This window comes from Diabrotica undecimpunctata, chromosome 3 (genome assembly GCF_040954645.1).
Source record: "Diabrotica undecimpunctata isolate CICGRU chromosome 3, icDiaUnde3, whole genome shotgun sequence".
In the NCBI taxonomy this organism is placed as follows: Eukaryota; Metazoa; Arthropoda; class Insecta; order Coleoptera; family Chrysomelidae; genus Diabrotica; species Diabrotica undecimpunctata.
The window spans coordinates 92,247,653-92,260,601 of record NC_092805.1 but is presented as its reverse complement, the minus strand read 5'-3'; the positions used below and the strand labels follow the sequence as shown (position 1 = coordinate 92,260,601).

Genomic DNA, 12,949 nt, shown 5'->3' with positions numbered 1-12,949 from the left:
AAATACAAAAGAACAAAATCGAATACATTTTAAAATATATTTTATCCTTTATTGTGATCATTAGAACGCTCACGTCAAAAATATTTTTATGTTTGTATGTAATTATACTATGGCCAGCAGTTTTTGAAACCAAATCATTTTTAATAATCCCTTGGTTGTTTGTAGGATCTGCTAGGATTCTGTTATCAACATTCTTATCACTAAGTACAGGTACCTATTGCTGTCTTCTTCAAAAAGGGCTAAATTTGCTGTGTGTAAATTTTGTAATTTCACAGTTCTTGGAACATGGACCATCTATTTATGCTTGGTTTGCAATTTTAAATTATTACCGACATATTACACAAGAAAAGGTACTAAGAAGAATGGAGATATTACTTGCTGAGAAAGATTTTCGGAGTAACATACCTGCGACGGATACAATAAGTAGTTTTAAATCATCTCAAACTAACACCAGATCTATGGAAACATTACTTACGGTAATAGTTAAGCCCAAAGATACAAAAAAAGACATCGGTAGCATACCAGAAAGAGTAAAAAAGGCATTGAATCTTACTGATGAAGAAATTAATAAAATAAACGAAAGAACGACTTAAGATAATTGGTCGTCTGCATAAATATTTCGCACGTATTTTGGTATGAACAATTTTGTTATCAAGTGGTTTTTGATGAATATAAACAAACTTAAATTTAATAAAATCGACTAAAATATTTAAAAATATGATTGACTATATTTATGTACCTACATTTTAAAGTAAAGTATATATTAATTATTTTATTATAATACAATACATTTGAATCGATGTTTGTTTGTCATTAATTAACCTACTTCTTCATGATTAAAAGAAAACATAATGGGAATCTTTACAGTAAGGCTGATGGCACAACTATTTTAACGTACATAGAACAATCACAATTTGCTCATAAATTTATGACTCCTATTCTCTCTAATCTAGAGTGTAGAAATAGAATACTTCTTAGTGATCTGACTGGTTTAAAAGTAATTTGCTACGGTTAAAGATATTATGGTCGGTAAATATGAATTCAGGTCCTCTGTGACATATTTAGTTAAAGTGACTGGGAATCAAGACTCAACCGTACTCAAAATTAGTATACTGAACTTCACATTCAGATGGCAGCGTTACAGAGATAGGCCTGTGCTTTCTATATGTAAGAAATAACTACAATGTTGCCAAAGTTTTTAATCGTACAGTATGGGCCGGCTCCTATAAAAGGATTATAATTTGGGAAATAGGTATTTATGAATGTAAAATGGAAAAATATTAAAGTTTTGTGAAATTTTTTTTAATTATATAATTTTTCTGTTGGTATTTTACAAATAGAAAGTTATATTTCGGGTATCTGGTCTTTTCGCTTTTATATCTTCTCTTCAAAATTGTTTGTAACTCTTGAAAATGAAATTATTATTTGTATAATCCCATTTTGATCTTAATATCGTTTTAATGACACCTTACTTTCCCTATCTATAATATTCCTCTAAACGTTGAAGTACTATTAGAAAAAATTAATAAAACGGAGCATCTTCCGAATTTTTCTAAGAGTACATTGAGTGACTATTGCATTGTTTTATATATGGCAAGCAAGATAGACATTCAATATTAATAAAAAAAACAAGAAATAGTGGAGGAGCGACTTTCTCATGGAAATAAATAAACTGGGGAATCAAGGAGCGAATATCACAGTATGACAAGATACAACAATAAAAAATAGACGACAGGCTCTCGTAAATGGACTTACTACAGATTTAAAAACTCTGCGCAAAAAAGGACCAAGATTTGTTTTATTCCATGCACGAAACAAAGATGGATTTGTTGAAGGTGCTGACATAACTTTTCTTGCCAAAAAATGGTGCTGAAGATTACCATGAAGAGATGGATGGATATCTATTTGAGAAATGGTTTGAAGACATGTTAATACCCAAATAATATTGGGTGAAACGTCAAATTAAGGAGTTGCTTTATAAAAAGGATATTAATTTTGAAGAAGATTACTTAAAAAAAGAACTTTTGTAAACTGCTCATGCATTTTAAAATATTTATGACAAATACAAAATTGATTGTATTGTTGACAAACACAGGAATAATAGTCACGAACAATACCACGTAAATGTCCATTACTCAAGACATATCACTGTGAACTGAACCTAATAGAAATAATGTGGAGTGAAGTGAAACGGTACATCTCCTCTAGGAATTTCCTCGGTCATGTTATAAAGTTTTACAATAATTTTTTGAACAGTTCACAACATGCAAGATGACATTAAATCTATTATAATTTCATTAAAAGATGACTCGAATGAACTAGATTGTGAAAATAAAAATAATTAAAACTTGTATTTCTAAATTTCTGAGATATTCTCAATTACTTATTAATAAATGTTCACTAAAGGTAACTATGTGGTTAAGATTATTAATGTAGTTCATATAATTTAATAGCTGTGGTTAACCAACATATTATCTTTATTATGTATAAAAGCATTTTAGGAATTAGGGTAATTTATTTAATTGCGAATATACTAAGTTTTAAAAATTTAAGTTACCCAGACATATCTTAGTCTACCCTGAGTTTGGCAATGCTTATTTTACAAAAGTAGCAAAATTTACACTGGCAGTGGAATTGGCAACGCTGTTATCCTATATCCGTACACTGCCATCTGAATGTGATTTTTACTATAGGCGAGCGGCGAACGTCCAAAAAGTGATTAGTTTTCGATAAACTCATAATTCTCTGGCTACCGGACAAATTTAGCACCAAAACGTTTGAAATGACAATCTGTATAACTTTTATAAGTAAAATTTTTTGATGGGAATAAGAGAAAATGTAAATAAAAAGAAATTTTTTTTCATTTATTTTGCTTCAACCACTTAGGGTTATTAGCATGAGAAAATACAAAAAGTGATAAAGACATACATAGGCATATACAAAATATCAATTACATAATAAGGTATACAATATATATTTTAATTATTGATGTATTGTGTTAAATTTTATTAAAAAAGTTTATAGATTTTAGGAATTCTATCAAGTCAGCTACGTATTTAGATTCTCCTAGAAGTTCTTTTAATGTTTTTGGAATGTGGTGATATAGTCATTCAACTGAGTATATTGGACAGTCAATCAAAATGTGCTTCACTGTTACTTTACATTCACAAACAAATTACAATGGTTCCTCTTCTCTCTTCAACAAGTATTCATGTGTTGTAGAAGTGTGTCCTAATCTGAGACGTGTTATTAGGACTTGATGTTGTCGCTTTGAAGGCCAGAAGTTCCATGGAAGGACAGAAGATTTTATTTGTATCAATTTAGTGGTGCTTCTATTCCATTGGTTTTGCCAAACATCGTGCAATTTTGCTTTTAAGTAAGGTTTTAAATCTAAATGCACCGTTAGATGTTCCACTGATGCGGCTATACTGGTTACTGCGTACCTAGCTAGACTATCTGCCTTTTCATTACCATCTATTCCAACGTGTGACGGTACCCAGAGGAACTCTACTGTCAAATTGTTTTGGTATATACGGTATAAAATTAACTTAATCTGCTGTAATGTTGGATGAGAGGGATAAATCTAAGAAATTGATGTCAGACAACTAAGTGAATCAGATATTATAAGAGATTTGGGAAGTTTTTTTTCTAGAATATAGGTTAGGGCCTTATTGATGGCAAATAGTTCTGCTGTAAAAATACTTGTCTTAGGAGACAATTTATAGATGGAATGTTCATGGGATGTCACAAAGCATGCTCCTACTACATTTATGGTCTTAGATGCGTCCGTGTATATAAAATGGTAATTTTTGTACTGTGTGAGAACATGAAGAAAGTGAGTTTTAAAAAATTTGGTATCACGTTATTTTTGTTATATGCTGTAAGTTTAAGGTTACAAAGCGGAGAGGGAACAATCCAAGGAAAACATAAATTTATTTCACAGATAGGATAAATGGGAGGTAGATCAATATTAAAATCGGATAAGTATCTATTAGCTCGTTCATAGAAAGGTACAGGACCCCTATTTCTTTTTCGATAGACCTCCTGGAACCTGTTAGCAACAGCATGATGAAGAGCTGGATTTTTTGGGTTAGATTTTATACTCGAGACATACGATAGAGTTAAGTATTTTCTTCTTAGGTGTAAGGGTGGCTCTCCAGCTTCACAGAGTAGACTGTCCACAGGACTGGTGCAATATGCTCCTAGAGCAAGTCTAACGGCTGAACTCTGAAGAGTATCCAAAGTTTTAAGCAATGCTTGGTTTGCGGTGTTATACACAACACATCCGTAGTCCAGTTTTGATCTAATTAAAGCTCTATATAAATTTATTAGAGTTGGAAAATCTGCTCCCCAACTTTTATGTGATACATATTTCATAATGTTTAGTCCAGCTTGGCACGATACTCTTAGCGAGTGTATATGACTTGTCCAACTTAATTTTGAGTCCAGTTGCATCCCTAGGAATTTTATTTCTTTTATATATTCTATAGGAGAATTGTTTAACAATAGATTTGGGAGCTTTGGGAATATTGTTAGACCACGATTCTATCGACTTAAGAGCTGCAGCAATACGATTATGAGCAGATAATATGTTTTTATTTCTTGCTAGAATTACCAGATCATCAGCATACAAAAAAGTTTTAATTGTGCTATTGCAGTACGACACAACATTGTTAATAGCAATTAAAAATAGTGCTACGCTTACATTCGAGCCCTGTGGAATTCCATTTTTCTGTAATTTAGATTCAGACAAATGGTTATAGATTCGAACTTGGAAATATCGTTGCCGTAGAAAGTTTGAAATAAAAGCAAACATGTTACCGTGAATCTTCCAATTGTGGAGTGTGGTTAAAATATCGTAGCGCCATACTGTATCAAAAGCCTTTTTTACATCTACATCAAAGAATATGGCTAAATATTCTTGATTGCATATAAATGCTTCGTGAATTTCTGATTCCAATGATATTAAGTTCGGGTATAATAAGATGTTTATGTTCAATATACCACATGAGTCGATTGGCAATGATCTTTTCTAGCAACTTACACATTGCATTCGTGAGAGAGATTGGTCTATAGGATTCTGCTTCAAAATTAGGTTTCCCTGGTTTGTGTATTGGAACTATGATTGACGAGTGCCATATGTGTGGGAATACCTTATTGATCCATATAAAATTAAATAGTTGCAATAATAGTTCTTGGCCTACTAGTGGTAGGTTCTGTAGAAAAAGCACAGGTATATTATCTGGTCCTGGACTAGTATTTCGAATGGAGTTAAGAGTTTCAATAAGTTCAGCCAAGCTTATAGGATTGTTTATTGGTGAAGTTTCATTGATTATTGGTATTCCTTTATTTTCTTCAAATCGTTTCTTATTTAAGAATTCTATTGAATAGCTTTCATCACTAGAAGCGGTACAATATTGATTTGCCATTATTTCAGATATATTGCATTCGGACGTAAATGTCTGATTGTCTTTTATTAAGTACTTTATAGAGTGTTGTGAATTTTTTCCAGATATACTTCTAATCATGTTCCAGATTTGACCAATTGGAGTAGATCTATTGCATTCTGAAACAAACTTTTGCCATGACTCTTGCTTGCTGTTTTTAATAATAAATCTACATTTAGCTCTTATTCTTTCTTTCGTTCTTATTCGTAGTTTTATATCGTTTATATCTATTAAAAGCCGAATTAGATTCCCTTATTGCCTGTTTGCACGCATCGTTCCACCACGGTACAGGTGAATGTTTTGGATGAAAAGCTGTTTTTCCAATGCATTTATTCGCTGCATCGATGATGACTTTATTGAAAAATAATGTTTTCTCGTTAATATCTTGTTCTGAGTCTAACATTTCTCTAAGATTCAGAGCTGATGAAGAAATCAATGTTGAGAACAGTGTCCAGTTGGCTTTATTTAAGGACCATTTGGTGATGTGTGTATTGAGCTTATGGTACAACAGATTGTTAACTAAGATGGGAAAGTGATCACTTCCATATAGATCACGTAAAGTATCCCACGATAAACTAGGTTGCAAGTTTGGTTCACAAATTGACAAATCAATTGCTGAAAACTCTCCTGTTGCTGCATTATATCGAGTATTTCTGCCGTCATTAAGTAGATTTAAATTGAGATTATTTAGGATATTTTCTATTTTTCTTTCCATTTTTGTCAATTTTTTTGAGCCCCATAATGAATTATGTGCATTAAAATCTCCCAGTTTTCTCGTTAATATCTTGTTCTGAGTCTAACATTTCTCTAAGATTCATAGCTGATGAAGAAATCAATGTTGAGAACAGTGTCCAGTTGGCTTTATTTAAGGACCATTTGGTGAGGTGTGTATTGTGCTTATGGTACAACAAATTGTTAACTAAGATGGGAAAGTGATCACTTCCATATAGATCAGGTAAAGTGTCCCACGATAAACTTTTCTTCCCATTTTTGTCAATTTTTTTGAGCCCCATAATGAATTATGTGCATTAAAATCTCCCAGTATAATTCGAGGTGTAGGAATCTGACATAAAAGATTAGAAATATCTGCTATACTTGGATCAGAATTAGGTGCGATGTAAAGACTGCAGATGTTAACTTTTAGTGGACCTACTAGGCACACCGCTACAGCCTCTAGATTTGTTATTAGTGGAATACTGCAATATTCATAGGAATTCTCGTTAAAAATTGAAACTCCACCACTGGCATGTTCTTGATTTTGCCTAATTTTAGATAGGCTTGTATAATTTCTCAAATTATGAATTTTGTTATTTTTAAATTGAGTTTCTTGTAGACAAATTATACAAGATGAATTTTGAGCAATTATTAATTGTAACATTTCTAAACGGGTATAATAACCGTTCAAATTCCACTGTTAAAATAGACTTGATCTCTTTTAACAGATTAAGTAAGCCTAATGTGTCTTCTGTATAAGTTTTAGATAGACTCAATTTATCTGGAGATCCTAAAGCATTTTCAAAAAAATTAGTTAGTTTACTATGTTCCATAGTATCAAAGGCCTTTGTACAATCAACAAAATATAAATATCGGGATCTGATATTCTCTGGCTTTTTCTATGATGATTCTTACATTAAGGATTTGTTCTCTAGTATCTCTGCCCTTCACAGATCCAGCCTGCTCAGGTGATATTTGCCAACTTATGAAGTTTTCTAGACGACGTTGCAGGATGTAGAGGATCACCTTACTGGCGTGTGATATTAGAGCTAGTATTCTAGTTGTTATGATTATTTGTTGGACCTTTCTTATGTAGAGGTATGATTATAGTCTTTCTCCAATCCGCAGGCCAGACGCCTGTGTGCCAGGTTTGCTTGGTTTAACTTAAGTTTTTTCAGAGCAAATTCTACCTCGGAAAAAAGTATGTCAGATTCTGATTCAAAGAAAGTGTGATGATGTGTCCTTGTTGAAGGAGAGTGGAAAGTGGAGGTCTCACATTCAGGTACATACGGGGTGTCTGCAGGCATCTAATCCATATCGGCGTATAAAGATTTACAGTACGCCCTTCAAACATCTATAACCCTGCCCAAATCCCTCTGTACATTATCTTCATCATCTTTGATAGACCAAGATGTCTGTTTGAATTTACGTGTAGGTAGGAGTACTTTATCGAAGAGTTTTATAGTGTTATTTGTGACGGCATGTTGTTGAATCTCTCTGCAGATTGTCTCTATATGCTTGTTCTTGTCTCGTCTACAAGCAGCCTAAATAGCTCTAGATAGTTGTCGGTACTGGGAATGCCTCTTGAGAGGGTTCTCAATTTCAGCAATTTTGAGTTTTCTAGATACGCTCGGCTACACAGACCTTGGGTGTTATTTTGATCCTTCAGCATTAAATAAGTGGTTCCAGTCTGGTCCAGGAGATTTTCAGTTATGAACTCTTTGATAATTTTTGAGACTTCTTCAGTGGTGGAGGGTTCGTAGGGATCCAAATTTAAACCATATGGCTCTCACTGCCTCTAAGGGAAAAATTCACTCATCACAGATACCTACGGTAACAAAAGAAATGAGCTTTCGTAGAGTTTTATCCGTGATATCGAGCCCTAGGTTACTTGATAGGCTGGAGTATATCCCAAAAATTTTTTTGCGCATCTGGATGTTAAGAGCTTTCTGCATGGTCTTATAGAGATGTTCACTAAGATCCGTATGTTTTATGTTCTCTAGGAGGTTCTTCGGAATGATTCCAGTAGTAGAGAGAATAATAGGTATCGTCTGGGTACTTTCCATTCTCCATTGTGTCCTTATTTGTATATCAAGAATCTATACTTATCGATCTTTTCGTTGTATTTAATACGCTGATTATTGTTGTTAGGTATCGCCATAGTATTGTTTGTCTAATTAGTTTATTAACTAGTATAAGAACCGGTATCTTAGGTGCCATTGGTTGTAGTTGTCGTTTTCTTTCAAGCCTTCTGTCAGGGACGTATAAGATTATTGCCCCCGGTAAGATTTTGGATATCGGAGAAACTCAGTTTGGATTCCGGGAGGGATATGGAACTCGCGAAGCATTATTTGCCTTTAACATCTTTGGATTCCGGGAGGGATATGGAACTCGCGAAGCATTATTTGCCTTTAACATCTTGACACAGAGGTGTTTGGACGTGAATCAAGATGTATTTGCTTGTTTCATTGATTACAACAAGGCGTTTGATAACGTCGAGCATGACCAACTTTTAGAGATCTTGGAAGCTAAACAGTTAGACACTCGCGATATAAGAATAATATCTACTCTGTATTATAATCAGCAGTCGCACGCATCGAACATAGCACAACAAATGAAATTCAAATTAAAAAAGGAGTTAGACAAGGATGTGTGCTGCCACCAATGCTATTTAATCTCTATTCGGAAGAAATTATGAAGAAAGCATTGGAGGAAGAAGAGATTGAGATAAAAATTAACGGCCAACCAATTAATAATATTAGATACGCAGATGATACGGTTTTCGATTTCAATCGATTCAGCTTCGCCACTAAGTGTCTTTCTGTTCGATTCGTTTTATTTTTTTTTTCAACAAGCTCTTTTGTGAGTTGACTTATTTTATCAGATATTTTATTTTGTTTACCACAAGATCTTTCTACAGGGTCTCTCAGAGCAGTTACTATTTGGATATTTATTCGCCATGTGTATGCCCTCTAGGTTTTAAAGACCATTCTTCACATATTCTGCGAATTTAGAAAGGTTTTCTGAGGATAACCACTCCGTGAACTTCTTTGTTACAAGTTCGGTTCTTTCACTCTTGAAATTTATTACAGCTTTTTCTCGCACAGCTTTCTGGACACTAGTTACTGAAAACTTGTTCGAAACACTCATGTAGTTTTTCTGTGACTATTTCTTTTCGATTGGATAATATGTAATCTATCGTACTAACACCATCTTGACTTACTAATGTCCATTTTCTAGCGGTGGCGTTTTTGAAGACAGTATCCATTATATACAGATTATGTTCCAATGTGAACTGCAGCAGTCGTGGGCATCTTTTTGTCTTTGTAATTATTCCGTGGCAACCCATTCTTTCTCCTCTTCTTTTACTCCTTTTTTTGCGTTGAAATAGCCAATTATTATTGCATAGTGAGCTTTTGAGTTATCCATACAACTTGCAATATCTTCGTAAAACATATCAACATCTACATAGCTATATGAACATGTTGGAATGTAATCTTCCTAATCTCTAGTCCTAGTATTATATGTTAGCGTATGCAATGGTCATCATCTTCGGTAACCGTTCTAGTCTGGAAATTTTTACCACCCTCCGTTCTTCGCATCATCCGGTTGCTACCAAAATATCCACTGGCTTCGGAACTTCCGGAGACTGAGAGCCTTACTTCTCATTTTTCCTGAACACTCGTTTGGGGAAATTGGCCAATAACCTACCACGGCCTACGCGGCATGGTAGGTGGTGGGGATGTAGGAAAGAAGTTTGAGTTTGAATCTGATAATACTGGTATTTTAACCTGGTTTCCTCAGGTTATGGGTGGGCGAAAAAAAACAGGAGCTCGTGTAGTCAGGTGCACTAAATCCCTGAAGTTGGTCTATCCTATATGCGGATAACTGAAAAGTACCTATCTGATACCGCTACACGAATATTATATAATTAATTTGAATCTAACACTTTAATTGTGCCTTCAAATTTTGTATCCATATCCGAATTTAAAAGGTAGACAGATACCTGCTAGTTTGTTTTGGTTGTTCATTAATTGTAGCTGAGCAATTACTAAATTTATGTGAACTTCCATGAACTTAATTCCAGAAATTTTGTTGGTTTATATGAGGTGAAATCTTTCACATGTATGTTATTTTTATTTCTACTGTTATCAACAAACGTTTGGCCAGACGTTGGGCCAAACAAGCATGAAAACATTTATGCACCCCTTCAACATTAATTTTCTCTACTACCTTATTGATTTTATGGTAAATGTGATAAGTTTGTTCCTTTAAACACTCCTATAAATACATTGCGTAATGTCATTGTTTGATTCAAATTCCATTCAATGAAGGTGATTGTAAAGTAATTAGTTTCTTATGTTAGCTCAATTTGAGTGGTTTCCTTATGCTTCAGAACTTTTGTAAATGAAGTTTAACTTTGAATGACCTTGTTTTGAATTGTATATATGTTACATTCATAACAAATAAGTCTTCTATATATGTTACAAAAGTAACCAAAAGGGATTAAATGTGTTTTAGGTTATCTTATTTTCTTTAAATTTGTGTGTTAGGGTTAGTAGAAAATTGTAAACAAGTCATGTTGTGTTTTATTTGTTTTGAATATTCTCGTCTATGAGTAACGAAAGTATATACGAAAGTTTTATTTCATAGTCTGCTCTAATCACGATTTTTTTAATTGCTGTTTATGTATCTCTATGAATTCGAAGTAATAAATAAATAACATTTTTTTCTGGATACATGGAAAATGAAAGATTTATTATTAAATGTAATAAGTCGATATTTAAAATCTTCGCGTAACTTTGCGTGGAATGATATACGATTTCTCTAATTTTGAGTTATTTTTACCCGGAAGTGATATAAAACCGGAAGTAGATATTTGTTCTCGGCTTACTAAGGCGCGTCGAATATATCGCTTGTACTATTTCCGCGATTTTAAAAAAGTACTTCCGGTTACAACTCTGAAACCGGAAGTCTGAGGTCAAATTTCTCACCTATACCATCTTTCGGTTATAAACTGATGGATGAGACATGGATAATTCAAGATTTTCACCATTTTTTTAATGTTACAAAATGGGTGAAAACAATATAGAAAATTTGGTACTAGATCACTAGCCACGGAAATATAATTATTAGCAGATATCCTTATCTTAATTAATTTACTCACCTGTCAGTTGATTTTGAAGTGTATTTCTTTCTCTTTTCAACGTATTTATCTCATCTTGTAGAGATCCAATTTTATTGTCAATATTTTTATAGCAACAATCTCTACTTATTGCTTTTGTTGGTCTACCTCCTTCCATAAGTGTATTCAGCCTTTTTATTTCTTGATTACGATTTTCTAACTACAATCATTGTAAATTGAGAAACTTCAATGCATATTATTTAATTGTAACATAATAGTGAATATAATTTATATAAATAAGAAGAATGCAGTAAAAATAGAAAATAAAGGATTATATGCAGAAGAAAAATTTAGCAGTAATTGTAACAAATAATGATACAAGAGAAGAAATAGAGCAGCTGAAACTTTTAAAAGAACAGCAAAATGCATAATACACTTTCTGGTTCATATCCGTCAGTGGTGATGTCATTTATTATGGCCACTTATATTTTGTTATGAAAAATATGTAGACGGTGTTGATATGAACTAGTTTCTTTAATTTGTAGTCAATATAATCTTATTTGGCAGTTGAAGTGATTTATACCCAATGTTTTTTGTATGAATATGGTATTTCAGTTTTTTCTTTGTTGTAGTTTTTACTTTTTTATATAAGATAATACTACTGTTAACAAACTCTTTTCATATCTGCTTATATTAGGTGTGTGGACCTTTTAAACTATTATCAAATCATCTTCTTTGTGTGCCGTGCTTGTATTCAAGCGTTGGCTATCGTCATATTGGCAAGCTGATGAAATGATTCTCGGTCGGCAGCAAGATGAAACAGTTCCTCGACCGTTCGACCTGTCCATTGTCTAATGTTACGCAGCCAGGACAGTTGTTTTCTTCCGACCCAACGTTTTCCTTCGATTTTGCCCTGAATGATTAACCGGAGTAAGCGATATTTAGGTCCTCTCATTATATGACCGAAGTATTGGACCTTTCTCATTTTGATGTTGATCAATTCTCGCTCTTTGTGCACGGTCTCTAGCACGCGTTCGTTAGATATGTGTGCTGTCCACGGGATTCTGAGCATGCGACGGTAACACCATAACTCAAACGCTTCTAATTTGTTAAGATTTTTTATTTTTGTTGTCCAGGTTTCACATCCATAGAACAAAGTGGACCAGACGTAGCACTTCAACACTCTTAGACGTGTGGTCAACGACAGACTTCTACTGCATAATACAGAACGCCAGTTAATAAAGTTTTTCCGTGCGAGTTCTATTCTGGTCGAAATTTCCTCGTCACTTTCAACCCTGCAGTCAATCCAGCTACCCAGATATCTAAAGTGTTCCACCCTTTCCAGGATTTTGTTATCTAATCTTAGTACTGAGTCTTCGATATTAATTTTTCCGACCACCATCCATTTTGTTTTTTTTTGCGTTGATTGTTAAGCCCTTTTCAGATCATCAAATCATACACACAACTAATTTCAAATCCTTTAAGGGTTTTTGTTTCTGCTGCTTATTATATTGAATATAATTTCTAATCCAAGTTATACATTACAGTGAATTGTCTGCACCATTTGTATATTTGTTTCTCTTTCCATCCCATTGCTGTGAGACTTTAATAAAACTTTCCATTAATATTTTATAATAGTAGATGATAGAAAAGCTTCTCGGGT

General features: G+C 33.5%; 1 protein-coding gene across 4 annotated transcripts in view; it reads right to left on the bottom strand.

Moving 5' to 3' along the window:
- Positions 1 to 12,949, bottom strand: part of Cep135 (Centrosomal protein 135kDa) — a 218,125-nt gene that overhangs the window by 192,395 nt on the left and 12,781 nt on the right. For all 4 annotated transcript variants that reach the window (XM_072526296.1, XM_072526299.1, XM_072526297.1 and 1 more), the window contains exon 5: positions 11,329 to 11,506. In XM_072526296.1, the coding sequence (XP_072382397.1) occupies positions 11,329 to 11,506 (178 nt within the window). The remainder of the gene's footprint in view (positions 1 to 11,328; positions 11,507 to 12,949) is intronic.